Source organism: Gambusia affinis, linkage group LG16 (genome assembly GCF_019740435.1).
Source record: "Gambusia affinis linkage group LG16, SWU_Gaff_1.0, whole genome shotgun sequence".
NCBI classification, from domain to species: domain Eukaryota; kingdom Metazoa; phylum Chordata; class Actinopteri; order Cyprinodontiformes; family Poeciliidae; genus Gambusia; species Gambusia affinis.
The window spans coordinates 12,004,030-12,025,702 of record NC_057883.1 but is presented as its reverse complement, the minus strand read 5'-3'; the positions used below and the strand labels follow the sequence as shown (position 1 = coordinate 12,025,702).

At 41.6% G+C, this 21,673-nt stretch overlaps 1 protein-coding gene across 2 annotated transcripts in view; it reads left to right on the top strand.

The window, feature by feature from the left end:
• Nucleotides 1-20,579, top strand: part of alk (ALK receptor tyrosine kinase) — a 391,179-nt gene extending 370,600 nt beyond the window's left edge. For both annotated transcript variants that reach the window (XM_044143747.1, XM_044143746.1), the window contains exons 18-29: nt 1,468-1,623; nt 2,486-2,578; nt 4,709-4,895; nt 5,644-5,734; nt 5,912-5,976; nt 6,065-6,194; nt 7,526-7,623; nt 10,611-10,703; nt 16,753-16,854; nt 16,958-17,092; nt 17,253-17,343; nt 18,321-20,579. In XM_044143747.1, the coding sequence (XP_043999682.1) occupies nt 1,468-1,623; nt 2,486-2,578; nt 4,709-4,895; nt 5,644-5,734; nt 5,912-5,976; nt 6,065-6,194; nt 7,526-7,623; nt 10,611-10,703; nt 16,753-16,854; nt 16,958-17,092; nt 17,253-17,343; nt 18,321-19,361 (2,282 nt within the window). In that variant the 3' untranslated portion in view covers nt 19,362-20,579. The remainder of the gene's footprint in view (nt 1-1,467; nt 1,624-2,485; nt 2,579-4,708; nt 4,896-5,643; nt 5,735-5,911; nt 5,977-6,064; nt 6,195-7,525; nt 7,624-10,610; nt 10,704-16,752; nt 16,855-16,957; nt 17,093-17,252; nt 17,344-18,320) is intronic.
• The last annotated feature ends 1,094 nt before the right edge of the window (nt 20,580-21,673 follow it).

The following is a 21,673-nucleotide window of genomic DNA, read 5'->3' as shown; positions in this document are numbered from 1 at the left end:
TTTTAAAAGAATGAAAATCTGGAGCATTTGTTCACACAATATCAGTACTGGAAACCTTAAATATTAGAAAACTTTTGTAAAGTTTCTGTGAAGATTCTGTGAACAGAATCGGTTTTTGAGTTGCTTAGATTTATGTTACTTTTTGGGGGGTTTTTTTGTCTTTTCCCAAATGTGATGCTGCATCATTTGAGTAATGGATTATTTCTCGTCTGCAACTTGTCCCGGATCATCCAGAATTTCAAAACATCCTATTCAAGACCCATGCTTGTCCGAGCTGCTGTGTTATTGACTGAAAAGTGGAAGTCCAGAGCTGCTGCTGTTTGCTTGTTCATTAAACTTTAATCTGTGCCTGTAACCAGGCTGACGGTCAGGAACATTTTCCATCCAGGACAGCTTCTGGATCATTTCCAGGAAATTACATCAGAGTTTTAACTTTTACTTATTTTGCTTACCCAGATTCGTTATTTTCTTATCTATAAAATGCCAAATTGATATTAGTTGGCCTGTAAAGAAATTAAGTCTAAGCTTAAGCAGTTGTTGAATTGGCAAAATATAGTCAAATATATCTGTAGTTGGCATTCAGAAGTTTTTCAATTGGATTTCTGTAAATGAAACTTTAAAGCGTTTTTCATTCTTTGTATTCACTTTAAATGCTTGGTGTGCTTACATTGGTGGCAATCATGAGAAATGCAAGGTCTGGTTTAAATGGAAAGTTACAATGGCTCTTTGAATCTACAGTTATGTGGAAAAAGCGAAGCGCACTATCGCTGCTTTTGTTAAATTTATCAATGAAAGCAGAAGCAAGGGGCTTTGCTCAGATACACTTGGTTAACTAATCATCAAGCTAAGCGTCTCTACATGTTGTCCTCTTGTAAGACGTTTGCTGAACCTCCCAGGAGAGAACGCCCCAGTAAATTCACCCTGAGTCAGACCGTGCAATATTCAGGGACCAGAACAGAAAAAAAACAAGAGCTTCTTCTTAAAAGATTCAAGACATCAAATGAAATGGAAAATATGAGAACAGCATAGCATAAGGCCAAGAGCGTCGGCTCAGATGAATGGATATAGATATTAAAAAGCTGGGTTGCACATACAGTAAGTGAAGCAACAAGAATTTAGAAATGAGTTGGGGTTTTTTTTTTGATAGAGACCAAAGTAAAAAGGCTAAGCCAGAATGCACTGCATGCACCAAAGAAAATCAGCACAAAAGCCGCCTTTTGACAGTCATAAAGTCAGCAATGTCTACCAGTGTAGACTAAAAGATATGAGGACATAACTGACTCTAATATGTCCTCAAATATCATATTTGAGACCCAAACGGCTTCCAGAAGTGACTACAAATGGCGGTTGCAGGTAAACCAGAGTGTGCTTAATATTCTCTGCATGTGGGTTATTTACTGGTGTTTCAGTCAAGATATCTAGAGATACGTCTGATCTGCTGTTCCTTCTGCATTTTCCCACCAACAGTCATAGAGGGAGACGGAGAGGTGATCATCAGCCCCGTTCAGAACTGCAGCCACTGTGAAAGCAGCGAATGCCACGAGAGCCAAGACGGCATCATCTGTTACTGCGACGAGAACCTGGTCCTGGCCGCAGACGGCGTGTCCTGTATCAACGCCTCGGGTCAGACCCTTAATCTACCACATAATTGCTCCTAATCTCTCATCCTTTCGCCTAAATAAATGTAGAAATGAGTTTAGCAGGATTTTGTGTGACTCAGAGAACAGATAATGAATTTATCTCCAAATGTAATGAAGCCCAGGGGGGACTGAGATTTATTATTTTTTTGTCTTGGGATTTTTTATTTAATAGACCTTTAATCATTTATGATAATAAGCAGTATACGTTAACTATAGAGGTATTAGTCAGGTTGTGTTGTCACAGAAAGGCCCTCTATCTTAATGTAGATTTAGAAAACTCGAGGTTTCACCCTCATTCGCTGCCTTCATGCCGAGATCTTTAGCCAGTCCTCATCAGCAGAAGCTAAATATCACTCTTGACTCTTCTTCTTGGGTTAAATTAGGAATGAGAGACGCAGACAAACTCCTGTGAAGGTGGAATTGCCTCTTCAAATATAATTTGTAATCTCTGTAAATAATACATTAATGGATGTCATTTGGAAAATAATTAGCAAGGCTGAGTGTCACTCGATAATTTAAAACACAATGCCAGGACTATTACCATCACAATAATAGGCGCAAGCGTGGCCTGATCTGCAGATCTGCTTGCATTAATGATGTAAGGTCATTAAAGGGCACGCTCTCAGTATGGTCTGTTTCGCTTTGCAGATTTGTTCTTCTGCTCAGACAAGAGAAATTAGACTCACCATTTTTACATGCACCAGCCGTCCCTGCTCCTCGGCTCTGTTGTGTCATCGCTTTCACATCATTAATTAAGCCGGGGATGTGTGTAGCTCGCTGAATGTTAATGCTCCTCCGGGGAAGATTACCAGTGTGTGATGCTGCTGTTTCCTGTCGTTTCTCAGAGCCGTCTCTCTCCCACCTGGCTCTGGGTCTGTCTGTGGGCACGTCGGTGCTCATCGCCGTCCTGCTGCTGGTGGTGTCTGGTGTCATGATAAGTACGTACGAAGCGCCCTCATGTTCCACGGTTACGGTGTCTCTGTTTGCCTAATCGTAAGGTCAGACAAAGCTTCACTGAACTTCACTTGCCGGTCAAGGAAGCAAAGTATTTTTGTGTATTCATTGCATAAAAAGCTGTTGCAACATTTTCACAGACTCCTATTGTAAAATCCTGTAATCCTGCATGAATTCCTCCCAAAAAACTGATAACTGAACCTTTTATGTAGATGGCAGCCATGTTTGATTTTGATGTTGGTTTTTGAGAAAACGCAGCTGTAATTACAACTTCTGGCTCAATACACAACTATTACTATGTACCGCTACATCCCAGTATGAGTGTTAAATAAATATTATCTTTAGTTTTGTTTAGGTTATTGTAAGTACAGAACTATTTAACTGTATCATTTTTCTTTTCTTCTCTTCCAAGTAACCACATATTGTAACCATTTAAAAAGATCTCCAGACTTCCTCAAAGTTGATCAAACTTTTTATTTGTATTCTGGACACTATTTTCCTCATTATCATAGTACCACACCATAATGTAATGTACTCAACACTGACCTATGAATTATTCAGGCATAAAAAGCTCGTAAACTCCAACCGCCATAATGTTGGTTCATAAATATATGCACTTTCATTAAAACAGTTCCAGTCCTGGATTTCAATTAGTTTTTCATTAAAAACATATTCTCAAGTAAATGCTTGATCATGCCTTGTTTAGAAAACAAGAAATTTATTCCTCTTTAAGAATGGAAGAACCTTCTGGACGAATCTTCTTTTAAAACATGTAGCTCTTTGAATGTGTGTTATAAAAAATTTAAACCCAATCCAAAACAGTGATTTTGTGCCTTTAAACAATCTGACAGCATAGAATCCTGGAGCAAATAGACACATAAAATACTTTCCAGTGTAATAAATCTCACCCTGTGTGTGTTTTCAATTCCCGTCTGTGTGTTAGAAAGTGATGCTACTCACAAATGAACTGTGACCTTCGCCGGTTTCTCCCTGTGAAGTTTCGGTTAATGACGGCGTTTCCTGCAGGAGGTTTACTACCGACCAGGAGCCGATTGATGCCCACCAGGGTGAAGACGCCATTTTTACTTGAGCTGACTTTTCAAAACATAAACACGGCAAACATTTTGATTCGGCTTCTGAAACTGCACAAATTGGTTGGCATTACAAAATGAGCGCATGTTTTTAAAGTTGAAATTGCCCACAAAATAATGAAAAAATTTGTTGATAAATTCCTTTCTCTGATAATTTTGGGTCAAAGATGCAAAATCCTGAAACAGAGCAAGAGCTGGACCTCGTTCAGCCTCTGAACCGGTTCCTCTCCTCTAGTCTTCTAGACATCACTGTTGAAAGTTTCACAGATTTAATTCAGTTTTGTTCTGGTTGCATAAACATCCCTGTTGATGCCTCCTCCCTTTCAGCTTTTAGCAAGTTTCTGTCAAAAACAAAAGCTGATCCCTGTGGCCAGGATGGACTAATGACCATCCGACTGGCTGCTTTCAGGCAGCGACAGTCAGATGTGCAGACATGGTGTCATCCAAGCCCAAGACCGCTCACACTCTGACGACCACTTCCACATGTCAGGGAGCTGGATCTAAACAAGGACACAGCAGAAAGACAAGCTCTCATGATGGATAGCTGCTCAGCCATCAGCTGACAGTGCTTGTAGATTAAACGTTATTTTGTAAATACACACTTATAACTCTGCAGACGAATAATATGTTTACAGGGTCGCAGCTTGTTGGTGTGTGAGAGGTCCAGACGTCTGACATGCCTGTTATTTTGAGGCGGATGATGTAAATGACAGTTTGTTTGAGATGATGTGATTATTTTAAAAACAGATCTAAATGTTGGGTTTAATGCTGAGACTCTTTCCATCATCTGACATGGAGGGTTCAGCAACTCGGAAACAAAATAATTCAAGTGTCACAGTCCTTGTTCTTCAAACATCGGTCTTTAGGGAAATAACCTCTTTAAAAGCATTCCAGCCTGTCCAGTGTAGCCGCAAGCAATAATTTTCTCCAAGAAGATCGGTTTCAGGGCCTTGTTTGTTTTATAAATTGTGGACACCTCGACAGGGGGAATCAAGCTCTTTCGTTTATTTTTTCTATCGCCAGTGTACAGGCGTAAACACACAGAGCTGCAGTCCATTCAGCTGGAGCTGCAGAGTCCGGACTGCAAGCTCAGCAAGCTGCGAGCCTCCACCATCATGACCGACTACAACCCCAACTACTGCTTCGGCGGTAAGACGGCGTCAGTCAGCGACCTGAAGGAGGTGCCACGGCGCAACATTTCCCTCACCAGGTGGGAAAATCACTGCAAACTACAACTATTAGACTGGAGAGAAGAGTCTGATGGGAAAAGAAACAGAGGAAGCAGCAATGCTGGCATTTAAAAATCTAATTTCCCAACATATTAGTGTTTTATCTCATTTAGAAAGGGCTCCTAATTATCTAGTATAATTTAAAATAACCGAGGAATAGATGGTCATCTTTGATTGGTCCATTTAAAGAGTCATATGATGGACGATTGAGGTTACTGTCGCCTGAATGCTGCACACTTCTTCACATTATGGCCACATGAGAAAATCTTCCTAAAAAGTCCCTCCAGAGTCACTTTAGTTTAATTTCTCTATAATCATTTGCTAAAATATCTTCACATGTTCAGGGCGAATGCTCTAATGTGTGATTGTCATCCTGACTGTTCCTGTCTGTGAACCTTTTACCAGGATGTTTCACATTTTTACAATGGATTTGCTTTCATCTGGGTTGTCTGGTGGTAATGCTGTCGGATAATGTGCCTCTATTATATGCCAGTGTCTCTCAGTATGATGTTGTCTGTATTGTTATGAAAAGGACAAATTTGAACATGCAAAATGGCCAGAAATCATTACAGTTTGAAATCTTACTTTGGGAAAATGTACATACAGTGATCCTGTGAACTTTTCCTATTTAAAATGGTCTCAGATTCAACTTGTCAGACAACGTAGCCTGTTTTAAAACATAAATAGTGATGGAAGCATTAAATGACGGGGCTGTGTGTTTCCTCGCAGGGGTCTGGGTCACGGTGCGTTTGGGGAGGTGTATGAAGGTCTGGCTGTGGGGATACCTGGTGAACCGAGTCCACTGCAGGTGGCTGTAAAGGTCAGTCCTGCTGGGGAGACAGCAGTTTAAAAGCTCAAACTTTGTTTTTATAAATATGGGTGCAGCTTAGTTGCTGGATAAGCGGAATAATGAACTTCATCTTAAGCGTCATTAGCGAAATGCAGTATTTATTTCTGCACATTGGCACTAATCGCAGAACCATTTCATTCACTCCAGACACTTCCTGAGGTTTGCTCTGAACAAGATGAGCTGGACTTTCTCATGGAGTCTCTAATCATCAGGTAACTGCAAAACACACACACACAGTTCTCCTCCTTATGTCTTGTTCACACAACAATGGTTCTATTCCCCCTCTTCTCTGTGTCGCAGTAAGTTCAACCACCAGAACATTGTGCGTTGTATCGGAGTGAGTCTGCAGGCCATGCCCCGGTTCATCCTGCTGGAGCTGATGGCTGGAGGAGACCTGAAGACCTTCCTGAGGGAGACCAGACCCCGACTGGTGAGACACACCGCTCGGCCTAACAGTCCATTACTTAAATAACTCTTTTGTTTTAGGAGTGACAATTAACTTTAAAATTGTAGTTAACTCATCAGGCGCCATCAGCATTCATTCACCTGCTGGTGTCTCCCCAGGGACGCTTTAAACTCTAACAGAGCTGCTGCTGAGTGCAGCCAGATGCAAACTGTGTCTCCAGTTTGGTGCTTGACAGGTGGCCAACAGTTTTAGAAATAAAACCGCACATTAGAGGCTTTCTGTTCGCATCCTGTGCTTAACGGGTGGATGCACGTGTGCAGGCGTGAAACAAGGCTGGATATAGGCAAGACGAGAGCGACATGCAGTGGAAAGCGTCTCCACATGGCGGGGAACGGTTGATCCAAATCACAAAAACTATATTTTGGACCTCAACAACAACCAGTTCCAACACTGAGCAGCTAAACGAAAAACAAAAGTACCTATCAAGGAAAACACACTACTGATGGTTGACGTTGATTTTTATTTCCTTGCAAAAGCAATTATTAGTTGGAATGAATTATCTATGATGAGGTGAAGGTTGGGGAAAAAAGAAATAACCAGAGAAATTTCAAATGGCACACACAACGCCAAACTATGCCAAAACGGCTGATTTGAAGGTTTCGCTTTAACTTTCACCAACAACTCTCTCAAGAAGAGGCCTTTGGTTTAAGAGGTGAAGCAGCTGACTGCTGGCTCTGCCTGAGTAGAAAGCCTGACTAATTAACCAAATAATATGATCGTATTAGGCTGGTGTTTCTCTTTAAAGCGGAACTAAAACATTCTAAGTGTTTCATCAGTATTTTATTGAAATAACAGTTTTTCAGCAGCAGTGGGAATAATTGTTGGCTTTCTGTGATACATTCTTGTGTGAAGGAATTGAACCTTTTCATGTCCTGAAGAAAAAGATCCCAAATTGAAGCTCTTGAGATAAAGTTGCACTTCATCTGTAGAATGGCGTGGCTCTGTCTGGAGGAGCTTCTTAATCCCGGGGGAGTTTGGTGGAGAGCTGCTTCTCTTGCTGATGTGTTTGCATCCTGCAAAACTAAAAGGAATTAGAATCGGAATATTTCAGCTGGGATACCTGACTCTCAAAGCATTCCTGTCCCATGAGGGAGTTTACAGACTCCAAACTCAGAGATAACAGTAGGAAGCTGAACATTTCCTCCACTTTGGAGCAAATGCTCTTTGAATCTTTTAAAAGTTTATTGTATTCAATGTCCATCTGAAGTCTCTGTATTTAGATTTGCTGTCTTTGTTAGATAAACTGAGTAATGCGTTATTTCTGGCCTCTTTCTGTCTCTCATCCGGTGGTTTAGGACCAGCCGTCCAGTTTGACCATGGTGGACCTTCTCAACGTGGCCAGAGACATCGCTAAGGGCTGCCACTACCTGGAGGAGAACCAGTTCATACACAGGTATCTGAACAGATGAGAAACAAAAACAGTGGCGCTTGTAAATATAGTGAGTGAAAGTTTGCCCTCGTTCATCAAATAGACTGCATCAATCCAACTTTTAACATATGGACTCTGCACACTTCGTGCCTCCTATATGATCTCAGAAAGAACAAGTAAATGGGTTTAGAAAGCGAGCGGCCAGATGGTTCGGCCGGCTTGTGTTTTTACGGTCTGTTTCTGAGCCACAAGTCAGAGGAGCAGATCTGCAGTAATCGTGCTTGGTGAGGGATGAGAGGACGCACGTTAAAAAAGCTCTGAAAAATGTCCGCCAGGAAAGAAGAAAAAAAAAAAAATCTGGTGCATATCTAAAACGAGGAAAGGTCAATGCTGGTTCTACATTTGTGTCGATGCAGCATAATAGGATCTTCTTGCGGACTTTTAAGCATTAGCTGTTGACAAATGGAGCCTATTAAACCTTGTTTGGCCCAATGGCACAGTAAAGCTACATCAATCCGTCTAATGGCTGACTCTTAAAATGTTCTGCACAACCCAATCTTCTCTCTTCAAACCTGTATTAAAATTGGCCCGACTGCTGTCCTTGAGGCTTATTTCAGTTTTATGAAGGCGTGTTTACTTGCGGTTGAGTAACGGGCGCTGGATGAACGGCGCTCGTTTTTCAGGTGGATTAAAGGCTTGAATCATGAGCCGTGTGCAGCTTCAACAAGTTAACTCAGAGGGCTAATGCTGTCTGAGAACAACTTAATCTGCCTTTTAGTTTTCGTTTTTTTTTTCACAGAGGTGAAAAAATTTGACATTACAACAAATTTGTGGGATTTGCAGAGAGAAAAAAAAAACCTACATATTTTATGTGCACTTAAAATTAAAGTCAGTTGTAAATGTTTATATATGTGGGCTGCATGGCCTCCCAGTCAGTCCTCTGTTTGTGGCAGCAGCTGTTGCATTTTAAAACTCGTCCTTGCCTGGAAGCGCCAGATTTCCATGAATTCTCCTCCATCATTATACAAGGACTGCTCGGGTTTAAATATAGCTCTTCACTTGCACTGTGGCCCTTTTCAGAGGTGATATATAAAACGTGAATGGGTTCATCACTTCGACTTAAGTGACTGCACTCAGTAATTCAAACACTTTTGCCCTGAAACTCCTCTCGACTGCATGCAGACATTTCCTCGGGAGAAGCACAGGTGAACAGTATTCGCAGAATAGAGGCTGCAAAGAAGCAGTTTGCTTTCGACAGCATATTAACAATTTTCTGGCAGAACACGCAACATGGCTCACTGTATAAACCAAACTGGCAGTCAGTGGGCATGTTAGCAAGGGCAGAGGCAAAATTAACCGTTGGGCAAAGGAAGCCAATCGCCTCAGAAAGCACCTAAAGATTTACCCTGCTGATTTTAATCAATTCTGATCCCTTCTCCTACATGAAAACAATAAATATGCTAGAAGCAAAGGCAGTGTCGCTGTGAAATTTTGCCTCTTATTTTGCTGTATGGCTAGTTTTGCTAAAGTACCAGCATGGCCAGTCGAACGTCATACTTTCAACTTCCAGCAAATTTCAGCAGTTCATGCTTAAACTTGCATGTAATCCTTCCAATGAACGTGATTTTATTTATTTTAATTGATTTAATTGTGATTTTATTGACACAATGATGGAGCTTTGTTCTCTTCTGGCTGGTTTCAGTTCATCGTCATCAATGTAGCAAATGTTGAAATAGTTTTCTGGTGTTTTTCTCAGGACTCTTTAAACACATCTTGCAGCTAGACAATATTAATCCCACTACACGTTTAATGAAACTGTGGATTGTTTATTAGCGTAATCAGATTTGACTGAAAAGCAGATCGGCCCAGATACAACCAGCACCACTTGCGCCAGCATCGTCTCCCTCTCCTTGAGCAGAACCACAGCATTTTATTCTTCATTTAAAGTAACATTTCTCGAAAATGTTGACTGTGATAAAATATCGAGGAAAACCTCCAGGGTTTATTCAAACCTGAAGCCGATGGATTCAGTCGTGGTGAAAGAGGCTTTTGATAAAGATCTCTGGGTCTTTTTATGAGAAACGCCACAATTGAGTGTTTGCAGCTTACTTCAGAACAGCAAAGATCTGTGGGGTGATGAAACACGAGGAGTCTCTCTGATTGGTTTTGAGAGTTGAGTTTATTAACAAGGAGCTGAGAAGCAAAGTCGCTTCTCGTTTCAAGATGAATTACTCTCAGATTGAAAGTAGTTTCGAAGCAACTTAGGTTGAATAGTTTGACACTGAAGTGGGAGACCCGGTTTTAAAGGCATCGGTTTAAATCAGGCCGAACTAGAACTTTATCCTCATTGTGTCATTTCTTATCTCTGGATCAGGCTGCCGAGGCCAAACATCAAAACAATGTGTTTCTTTCTGTTGTGGCGTCCATCACTGCGAGTTATCCAGCTTTATCCTCTTCCTGTCTCATGATCTGTTTTGAGCCGTGTGTAACACAATGTCGCCATGGTTACGTATTTGCCACAGCTCTGTATGCTCTCAGCGTCACTCCTTAAAACTTACAGACGGTTTGGTGCCTGGAGGAGTAAACTGCAGTGTGTGTGTGTGTGTGTGTGTGTGTGGGCTGTACATATATTCTCCTTAAAGATTCAATCTGTGCTGTGCAAATATGAGATTTTCTCTATAAGCCGCTCTCCCTGCATGACTCTGCAGCATTTATATCGAGAAGCTGCTAAATGCCGGCAAGCCCAGGGCGAGACTAAAGTTCAGATCCAAAAGGGGAGTAACTGTGGGCGTTTTGCACACCAAACTCTTTTATAAATATAAATGCATGCAAAAAAAAAAAAAAAAAACCTGCTAAACTACAGAAGGGATGAGGCATAAGTCAAGCTGTGCAGCTGCTCAGCATGACACTTTGCCGCGCTCTGCTTCCCCTCTTATTTAAACGCTCCATCTAGCAAAGTGGGTGCGAGCTGTGATCTCATAATGCTTTTTGTTTTGTTTTTTTGCTTTCAGGGACATTGCAGCTCGGAACTGCCTTTTAACCTGCAAAGGACCGGGTCGAGTGGCCAAGATCGGAGACTTTGGGATGGCTAGAGACATTTACAGGTACAACGGTTTCTGCAGCACATGAAATAATGCTTGTTCTCTCAGGATAACTCATGTTTGTCAATACAACAGGGACCACATCAACATTTTGTTTGTAATTTTATTTTTAATTGAGCTTTGGACATGAAATCTACACCAGCTGTCAAAAGTAAGAAAAGTATTCCTAAATAGAGTGGAAACCAAACTAACGTACTTTACGTTATGTGTCAAAGAACTGGAACGCCGAGGAAATAAGTATTGAACACGCTGAAACACAAAGTAGTGTCTTACTAAATCATGACTTAGAAAACTTAGATATCATCTAATGACAGAAAGTTGTTCATTTGAAAGATAACAAGGATAACTTCCCATGATTAAAGAATTTAAGATGCATGAAATCTTGGAAACATTTCTGACAAAATTGCCAGAAGTCCTCTAAAGTTTACATGGTAAAATCTTATAAATATATGAAATTATTCTAGAAGTTTCTAGAAGTTTATTGTTGGAAAATCTTTTTTTTTTTTCTTTCACCTACAATCAGTCAAGTTTCAATCAGTTTTATTTGTATAGAACATTTCAGCAGCATGGCGGGTCGAGGTGCTTTAAATAATGCATACAGTGGCATTAGAAAGAGATTCAGACATTTCTAGAGAAACTCGAGCTAAACTAATCATTTGTCGTCATTTTTGTTCGCCTGGTGCTAAATTCTCCACCGATCTACAGTGGACTTTTTCTGTCTCTTCCTGCAGATTTTCCATTTCCAAATTCAACTATTCCTATATTACATTTTCACATTTTTGTTTGTTTGTCTACTTGTGATGTTTCTTTGTTTTTTAATCCTTAATACTCGAAGACATAAATACAGATCAGTGAAGTTGGCTGTGATTTCACTGTGTAGTTAAAAAAATAGATGGTGGTTGCTTAGACAACAACACTGGTTCATTCATTAGAATTTTAAAAACTGTTTTCATTGCACCTTTTGGCGCAAAAAAATCCCAATTTAATTGGATCCCCTAAAACATTTTAGTTGGCACAGTACGATGGTATAAAATAACCTATCTGCTACCACAAAGTGGCTCACAAGAAACTCGTGGACTGAAATTTGTCAAATTTTAATGAGTGTAATTTGAAGGAATATCAATGGCTTGGAAGTCTGAATAAGATTTTAATAGTTTTTCTGCCTTGTGTGATAAAAAATGTTAAGAGTTCAGCTGTGTTATTCATCGCGTTGCTTCACTGACTCATCATTTAATCTACATCAACTCATCTGTAGCTGAACAATGTCTTAATTATTCTAAAATTCCAGCAAACACAATTTAGTGTGATGAAGTTTAGATGAACTCGGAATCCAGCAGGGAGAGCTGCCAAGCCTTTCATCGTCTCAGAAATGATTTGTCGCAGCGTTTCCCGGTATCAACGCCGCGCTCCTGAATCATCCGACGGGGGAAAGCTGCTGAAGAGCCGCACTAGGACGGCCTGATGTAATTGCGGATGTCAGATCCAGGTTCTGGTCCCTTCCTGGTTTTATGATCCCTGTTCTGATCATATGTGGCAACTTAGCCGTTGCATTATTTCAGCCAATTCACGATGTGGTGCTGCTGCTGTGTGTCAAGAGCCACAGACGACTATTTCTGAGGTGATCACTGGGGACAGGCAGCACAGTGAGGGACCAGGACTCGGATAAATGCCAGATTTTTATGCTCGCAGACGTACCAGCATGCACTGCTTCACTCCGCCTCACAGGTGTAGGTGAACAACAGCTGTGGTCAAAATAAAAACAAAAATGTCTTATTGGTCGAGTTATTGGGCTCTACCAGTTGGAACTCAACAGGAATAATAACTATTTAAATTTTTGTGAAAAAAAAAAAGAATAACTAAAGCAAGTTTCCAAACTGTTATGTAGTAAACAGAGAAGAAGAAAACATGGAGTAGTTGCGTGAGACATATGGAGTGATTAACTGATCAGCATCAGAGTGAGTGATAAATTTAATTAGGTAAAGTGGATATAAAAAGTGAAAACACTCTTGTTAAAATGTTGCAACAAAATGAGGTCGGGGTAAATAATGTCATCTTTTATGCAACTTTTAAAACTCACCCAAAAAGTCTTTCAAGTTTTAGAGCAGTAAAAACAAAACAATAAACAAAACAATAAACAAAATGTGGTTTAAGTTGCACACTCTTAAACTAAAACTTTGATAAACTTTTGATTCTTTTCCAGCTCCCCGTTTGTCAGACAGACATCTGCCAGCATGTCACCTCTTCACTTGCCAACTTTTTCCCAACGTTTCTTTGCAAAAACACCAAGACTCAGTTTTGCTGATCTCTCCCACCTTCAGTTTTCTAGCAAATCCAGAGGTTGCGAGCCCAAAATGTCTGGTATTTGGAGTTGCTCTAAAGAGAAAAGTGACCGCACCCCTTGTTTTCTCTGTAGTTGTGTTTCATTAGACCACAGTGAGGTTTTAGCCAGGCGAAGCTGTTTGATTATTAGGCGAAGCCTGACGATGGGGAGAGACCCAAACGGGGAAGATGAAGATTGAGGCTTCTTTTGCATTCCTATGGCCTGTGCATCTTCCATTTCAAAATCTTCAGAGTTCAAAAGAGTACTAGAAAAAAAAAAAGTACGACCATCTGTGAGCTGAAGGTTGACACAAACTGGGACAGATCCTCCAGAACTGTAAGACAGATTAACAAAACACAGAAAATATTTGACACTAAATGACTCTGCAAGCTGTTGTTTAATGGGGTGCACTTATTTTTACAATACTAATATGTTCCATTTTGGATTCATCTTAAAGCCAAAATCTGAAACCTCTTAAATTATTCGCCATGTTCTTTAAAACACAGAAACTCAAGTAGGGTGTACTTTCTTACCGACAGGCCTGTAGGAGTGTGTCCAGCTGCAGACGTTCCATAAAAGCAGGCTGGACGTCCAGTTCACCAGCTACAGGTGTTACAACCAGGCCATCCTGACCGCTGTCGCTTTTCACAGCCGACACCAACAGAACCGCACAGGCATCCAAAGCTTTCAGTGTCTTGAGACTCCCTAATCCGCTGCTCTTTGAAAAAGGTCTTCATCAAAATATTTACCTGCTCTCTCCAACAGATAAACCAGTAAGCAGCAGAACATGAAGCGTGTGTTGATGGATGCTTCGCTGCAGCCTTGCTATTCTTCTAAAAGCAGCACTGTGGGAAAGCTGCTTTTGTCTCATTGAAGCTTCGTTGCTGTTCTTTACAAGGACGGACACAAAGATTAGAGGAGCACAAAGAAATGGGTGGCGGGAGAAGATGATGGCAGCATCCTGTTCTGTAATTGTACGTCTAAACATGTTGTCATGAACCATTTCCCTTCACTGCTGGGATCCTTTTACTTTAAGTGAAAGATTAAGGGGCCCGGTGAATAAGAACCCTGCAGGAGCATCCTGATAATCTGTCAAGCAAACAGAATCTGTTAGTGATTGTTTTCTCTGCCTCAGTGATTGGGTCGTTTTCCACTGCCAATCGTAGAAGTATGCATTTCCCTTTTATCTGTATTAGCAGCTTGCATGTCATCTGAATTTATTTCTGCTCGCTGAGCCCCCGAAGAGCTACAGCTGCAGCTCTGAGTTAAAGGAAATTAGCATTCTGAATTTAGATTTGAAGAAATCCGGAGAATTTGTATTTTAATACTCTAGAGTGACAGTAACTCTGGACAAATGGATCTGCTTTTGTTTAATTTCTGAGACTGAGCTACAGATTGGCTGTACATAACCCTTTATTGTTTATTAGTTACAGTTATTTTTTAATCTGGTTTGTCAGATTAAAAGCATAATTTTTAAAAAAGTAACAACCTTCAAGCAAGATTTAAAAACAATCCGAGTTTGTGGATTTTCTCTCTAATATTTGAAGTCAGGCTCAATTATGTTCATACTTGCACTAATATTTGGTCCAGTGTTGCTTTTAGCCTGGCTGCACCTGCATCACATTTTGGAGACTTAGCGAAACATCTGGCAGAATGCTGGCTGGATATTTAGAGGATTCAGAGTTAATTTAAGTTTCAATTATGTAACGATTTCCTGTGAGGTTTATATTTTATCTGCTTCAAAGGTTTTGTGTTTTTCCAAATCGAGTCTGGAAGTGTGTTTGGGTTTATTGTCCTGCAGGTTTCAGTCAAGAAACACCAGACTGTCGAACCGACGTGATGTCATTGGTTAGGCTGAAGCTTGGTGAAGACACAACCTCAACCATGTTGGAAATTAGTGGAAATGTAAAAATTTCCCGGCTCCAGACCAGGAAACCCACCGGATTCAAATGAATCTCTGATTCTGTCGAGAGGAGAGATCAGACGTTTGTTGACGTCTCCAAAGAGACCCTGAGCTGCTACTGTCCAAGGTTCCTTTACCTGTCAGTGGGCATGAATTGATTTGAGCCTGTATATTTAAATAGATAAATATTCAAGCTCGCTCTTTCAGTTCTAGTCGAGAATTATGTTTGATCCTTCTAAGCTGGAAACAGAGCCTGTGAATAATCCGTGTGAAGAGGAACTTCATGTCCATGATGTTAGCTTCTCAGATGAGCTGCATTTATCCAAGCGTCTGCTGCGTTGTATATCTATGTATCCATTCAGGAAGAACCAGCTGAGTTGTTCGCTCACACTGCGTCCCGTCAACACCTGGGAGCCGCCCGCTGTAATAACAGATCCGTTCTGGTCGGCTGTGGGACAAATCAGAAAAGCTGCTGCTGCTCCTTTACCAAGTTCCAAAATCTCCTGGCAAGCGCCCAGCACCGCCTGTATTATTTATCATTAAGTGCTTTCTGTGTTTATAGAGCAGTGTTTGGGGAGAGAATTGACATTTTATGACTAAGTTAAATGCCAAATTGATTTACTGCTCTGCAGAAGCGAAAGATGCCAAACAAAGGCAGCCGCGACACCACAGATCATAAATCCTCAGACGCTTCTTTTTCTTCGTGGATGCGGAGTGGCAGCCCCCTCACATCTGTCCTCGCTCTGTGCAATAAAGCAGGCAGAGAGCTTGATGAGCATCAAAAATCAGATATAACAGATGAGATCCTTTCTTTACCCGTGCCAGGAATTAGAAACAGCTCAGTGAGTGATAGCCTCTCCTGTTTCCTAATTGGACGTTCTTTCAGAGTTCCCAACATCAACCCAATCTGCAAATTAGGTTTATGGAAAAATGTAGAGGCTGGCAGCTGTTTGTAATAAAGAAATCACTTAAGGACAATTTAAATAGCTCAACACAACTAATGCTACCAGTGTGGACTCCAAATCCAAAGCAGGAAGCCACTTTAAATTACTTTAGATGTCAAACCTGTTCAACCCCCTCATGATAAGCATCTTTAGTGCTTTTATACTGTTCTTACCTGCTGCTCCTACTGAATCTTGGCACATTTCTCTTGACTAAAGGCCTCCATCTCGTTAATATTCTCAATATTATTCAATCAGAGAGTTCAGCGATGTTCAAGTCAGAAACAAAATATGGCCTCTCTGGTATCTTCCTTTCAAGTCTTCTTAGAAAAAAGAAGACTTGCACAATAATTATTGGAAATATCTTCCAATAATTCCTAAACTTCAACTTCCCTGGATCCTCTGAACGTTTGCTTGAATCCATCTGGCTGAGGCCTGAAAACGTTTACCTCGTTTCTGCAAGGCGGTAATCATTTCCCTGAGCTTTTTGGACGTTTCTCTAGACTCGTATTTGGAACACGCAATGAAACATCACTGTAAAGTCAGATATTTGAGCTGTTTTGTACATAATTGAAACCCTTGATCAGTTCGACCAGGTGTTCCCGACAACACAGCTGGTTGGCGAAAGTTGAATCATTTTTGGACTGAAGCCGTCAGTAGAGGTCTGATTTAATGATTATTTAGTACGAAAAATTGTTATATTACATCAATAAATCTCATTTCAGATGTGGTAGTTTGTTGTTTTTTTTTTATTGTTTAGCCTGCCATGAACCTGGATTGATTCTGGTCAACCAGACTCCACACAGAAAGGCCACGGCTGCCATTGGGAAGCTTCGTGGTTTTTAGCTGCAGCTGATCGTCCTTTTCAAACTCTGTTTATTTGCGTAGGGCGAGTTATTACAGAAAGGGCGGGCGCGCCATGCTACCAGTGAAATGGATGCCGCCTGAAGCCTTCATGGAGGGCATCTTCACATCCAAGACAGACACGTGGTGAGCATCCTAGTTTTGCCGTCATCTTTCCATCCTCTGTTCTCGGGTTTGACGACATCCGTTGTTTAAGACTAAATGTTTTTTTGTTTTTTTCTCATCACAGGTCATTTGGTGTGCTGCTGTGGGAGATCTTCTCTCTGGGCTACATGCCTTATCCGAGTCGCAGTAACCAGGAAGTGTTGGAGTTCGTTACTAACGGCGGGAGGATGGACCCGCCTAAAAACTGTCCTGGGCCAGTGTGAGTGTTCAGTGTCATGGCTTCTTTACAAAAACGTCCATCATTCTTCTGATTAACAGAGGCCACCAGATTGTTGTTTAAAGGATAACAGTCCTTTAAAAGATCTCACCATTCTGTGCACTTCAATAAAGGACATTAATTAATTCCTGCCGCGTTTTAGGTATCGCATTATGACCCAGAGCTGGCAGCACCAGCCTGAAGATCGACCCAACTTCTCTACCATTCTGGAGAGACTTGACTACTGCTTACAGGTAAACCAAACTCCGTTGGATTATTACATTAGCTATAAATAGTAGTAGAAGTTTCATTTGTGTAATTAGCAAATTTCTGATGATTCTTCCATCTGTTCAGATGCACTGAAAATTTTTATTTAGTGAATTTGAGTCTAACGTTTTAAAGAGGGAAAAAAAACCCAACTCTAAGCCTGCAGAGTTGTTGTTCCAGAGGCCTGGAGATCATAAAACGTTTTGCAGAGATGCCCTCACTTGACATCTCAACAATCATCATGTTTTTCCATCACTTCTACGACTGCAGGCCCAGCTCCAAGTCAAGCAGACTGATGCTACAGTCGCTGTCAGGAGCTCAGTGTTTTCCAGGGCAGCATTGTGATTGGAGGCAATCAGTGCAAAGTCTAGAACTGTAATTAATACTAAATATTGCACAGTTACTGTAAAGAGGAAAGCAACAAAAATGAAGGACATGTGGAATCACACAGCAGGCTCAGTGGACACAACAGCTCAAATGTCATCCTGCAAAGATTCCTGACTTCAAACATGCAAACATCTGTGGGCTAAATTAAATGAAGACTTGGACACAGGCCTTCAAGTCCTACATCAGTGTTTGACCTCAGAAATGTGCTTCTGGAAAGATTCCCAGAAAAACAAACACTCTTAAGGCTTCCCGAAAGCTTTCCCGGAATAGTGAATGTTGTGGGTGTTTGAATGCAGACAAGTGAATAGTTTTGGCAGCAGGATGTCAGTCAGTGTTACGAAGACACTTGAAGGTAAATATGGGTCCTCAACCAAAAATAGCTGAATGATCCAGTCCATTACCGCAGATTTAGGAACATGTGCCAGTGTTTTCTGCCAGAGTTTCTTTATTCATCAGAGAGACGGATGAATAATAATGAAGCACAGCTGCACTCAAAGTCTCCTCATGTAGCGAACACGAAAATATGAATAATAAACAAATGAAACAGGATTTTTATGTGATGTAAATCTCGTTTCAGGACCCTGATGTGGTGACCATGGCTCTGCCTGTCGAGTATGGGCCCGTTCCTGAGGAGGAAGAACAAGTACCAGTGCACCCAGAGGACCCCGCAGTGCCAACAGTTCTGCTGAATGCCCAGGTGCCTGATGGGGAAGCTTCCCAGCTGCCCCCATCCTATCCCACAGAGGACAGGAGAGGGGAGCAGGTGGTCCTGACCAGCGCAGCAGCAGAGGCCAAAGCACCGACGCCGGCTCCGTCCCAGCCGTGCATCCACCAGCCTCACATGCAGACCTCTGTGACCAACACGGTCACCTCTGCTGCCCTGTCCACTCTCACCGCAAAGGGGCCTCACCCCGCAGCCCAGCCGAGCTCAGAGGGAGGGCACATAAACCTGGCTTTTACCCAGGGTCACTCGCAGGAGAAGGACGGCCACGGTGGGAAAAACACCAGTCTGTGGAATCCCACGTACGGCTCGTGGTTCCTGCAGCAGCAGAGGAAGCAGCAGCAGCAGCGGCAGGGCGGGGTGGGAGGACCGGGGGGCAGCGCTGGCAGGGTGCCCGGCGAGGGGCAGGAGCACGTGGGCCGGACAGTGGCTGAAATGGCGGGCTCGCTGGGTCTCCAGCACCAGCACAAGCAGCTGCAGCATCAGCTCCAGCAGCAACACCAGCTGCAGCTGCTGCACCACCAGCAGCAGCAGCAGCAGGGTCTCTGCAGGCCACTGCTGCCTCCCCCGCCTCCTCCTGCTGCCCAGTCACCTCTGCTCTTAGATTCAACAGCTTTGCCCCCAGCTCCCCTGTACCGATTGAGGAGGTTCCCCTGTGGGAACATTGGGTACGGCTACCAGGATCCGGGCCTGCCGCTGGACGCCAACCCCCCTCTGCCCCAGCAAGGCACCTCCATGGGCTCAGCAGCCCACCAGAGAGGGCCGTCCATGCCCACTCCGATGACCCTGGGCCGTGCGGGTATGTCGGAGGACAACCGGCCGCTGCTCGTTACCATGGGGACAGTGCAGGACACGAGGCTGCCCAGGATGGAGGGCCATAACGCCACCGTGCTTTAGCCCAGAAAGTCTCTTAGTTTTGGTTCTTCATGTTGAGGCAGAACCTCTCTCTGAAATGGGTCTTTTGCAGGACACGCCCCACCCCAACCCGAGACCTGAAGCACATGAAAAAGCTTTGAGGTGGACAAAGAAGAAAATACAGAGTAAAAGAATTTTAAGTCTCAAAAATGTATTTTTTCATCGTTCTGAGTAAACCGAGAAAGAAAGTTCGACTTCCTGTATGTTTGTGGCTAGAAGGACTGGAGGGAGAAAAACGATTTTATTTTACCAGATTGACTCGAGTGCTGGTGGCCCACTGCTGCCACTCCACTACAGAACCAGAACCACGGCGCGGTACAGAACTTTGACTATTTTTCAAAAGTCAGACACTGAATTACCAGACAAATTTATACTGGGGGGAAAAAACTGGAGGGTTTAAAAAAAAAAGTGTAGATGTTTTGCTTGCCTGCTTGTTTATTTATAAATTCATTTATTTATTATTTGGAAGTGGCAGTATAAATTATTGATGAACGCCTCTTCAAATCCAACTTTTTTTAATTTTTTTTTTTATCTGTTTTCATATATTTTTATCAGTACAGAGCAAAAAAAAAAAAACAATCCCAAAAAAATGTAACTCAGGTTACAAATTGATCTGATTGTTTAAGGTGAATCTAAAAGATTGAAGGCACATCTAAAGACCGTTTACTCTGTTAAATATTTCTTTTCCCTCTACATATAGAAACCATTGTTATTGTTGGATTGATCTTGTACTTTGATTTCTATCTCTAATTTGTATATTTTACCCCTTTTTTCTATCCTAGGATGGCTGTTGTGGAATAAAAATGTGTGAAAACTCGGTTTTTTGCTCCCATTGTTAACGAGTCTGTTCTGATTGGTCATTGAGGCGAAAGACAATTTTTTTGAAGCCTTTGCTTTGATGGTATTGGGTCAGTCCATGAGCTGTAACCACACTCTGTATTTAAGGTTTTCTATTGGCTAATCAGTTATTTTGCTTTGTCTCCTGTGCCTGTGTTGAACCACGTTCACTCCGTGTTCCTCTCTTCACGGCTCACCTGTCGTTTGATGTATAAAACCCAAATGCACATGTAAATGTTGTATAATTATAAAGTATTGTACTATGGCTCTGGTAAAAGCTGTACATTGCCCTTCAGAAAAGAAAACATCCGCCAAAATTAATAAATTACTATATAAATGATTACATTTACGTGCAGCTTTTGTTTCAGGTCTATAAACAGTAAATGGCTCCAGAGGTTCACCTGAAGACCAGAATCAAGCCAGTGGAGGATTGTGCAGGTTTTAGACGGACAACATGAGAGCAGAAACGTTTGGAGGTCACCAGACAGAGGATTTATTCATCCCAACGCCAAAGGGGAAAGATACCATTTACACTCCTTTTCATCCATGGCTTATTTTAGTCATTACATCAACTATTCACATTCATTGTGTGAATGAAATTGAAAAAACTTTGTTTGTCCACTTGTATTTGAAGCTTCAGTCATGATTCAGGGTTAGGTAAATCTGCAGTCAGCATCAATAGATGATTACATTTCACCTCATTCTGATACTTTTTGATTTATTTCCACTACAACCCTGCATGCTTCCCTGCTGCCACATCATCAGCTGACTTACAGGCTGCAGCATGTGACTGCATGTTGGATCAATTCCAACATTTAGAGCAGTGGGTCTGTAGAACCACTGCTTTCTAACAAAGTTTAAGGTTCAAACAATTTTTTTTTCTGCCAATCTGCTGAAGATTCGTTGTTGTTGGGATCATTATACTGTTGACTCATTTCTCAAAATACTTTAGTCATGGTTTACTCAATGACTGCACATTGCTCAAACCATCATTCCTCCTCCACCATGCTGTACAGATGGTGGAGAGTGTTTTCTTTTTTATGACAGTCTTTAGAGATCAAAGTTTAAGGTTTTTTTCCTTTCTAGTATTTCTCCAATCATCGTCTTACATCAGGACAGATTTCTGGAATAAATCACACAGTAGAACGATTGACTAAACAGTATAGTCTGGTAAAGACCCTGTCCATCCTGTCCAGTGTCCATCTTATACGTCGTTTTATTTATTTTTGATATTTAATGTCTCTAAACCAGTTCCTGTGTTACATGTTCTTTTGAAATTAAAAGTTTTGAGGGCAAACTTGTAATATTTTTTTCATTACTATTATATTGCTTGAAAATTGTTTTAATAAAATATTATTGTTGATCTCAAAGCTTTCTGGGACAATCAGCCAGCAAACTTTGTTACCACAACAGGCCTATTTGTAATGGGCACCATTGTTGACGTCCCTCCATCGTGA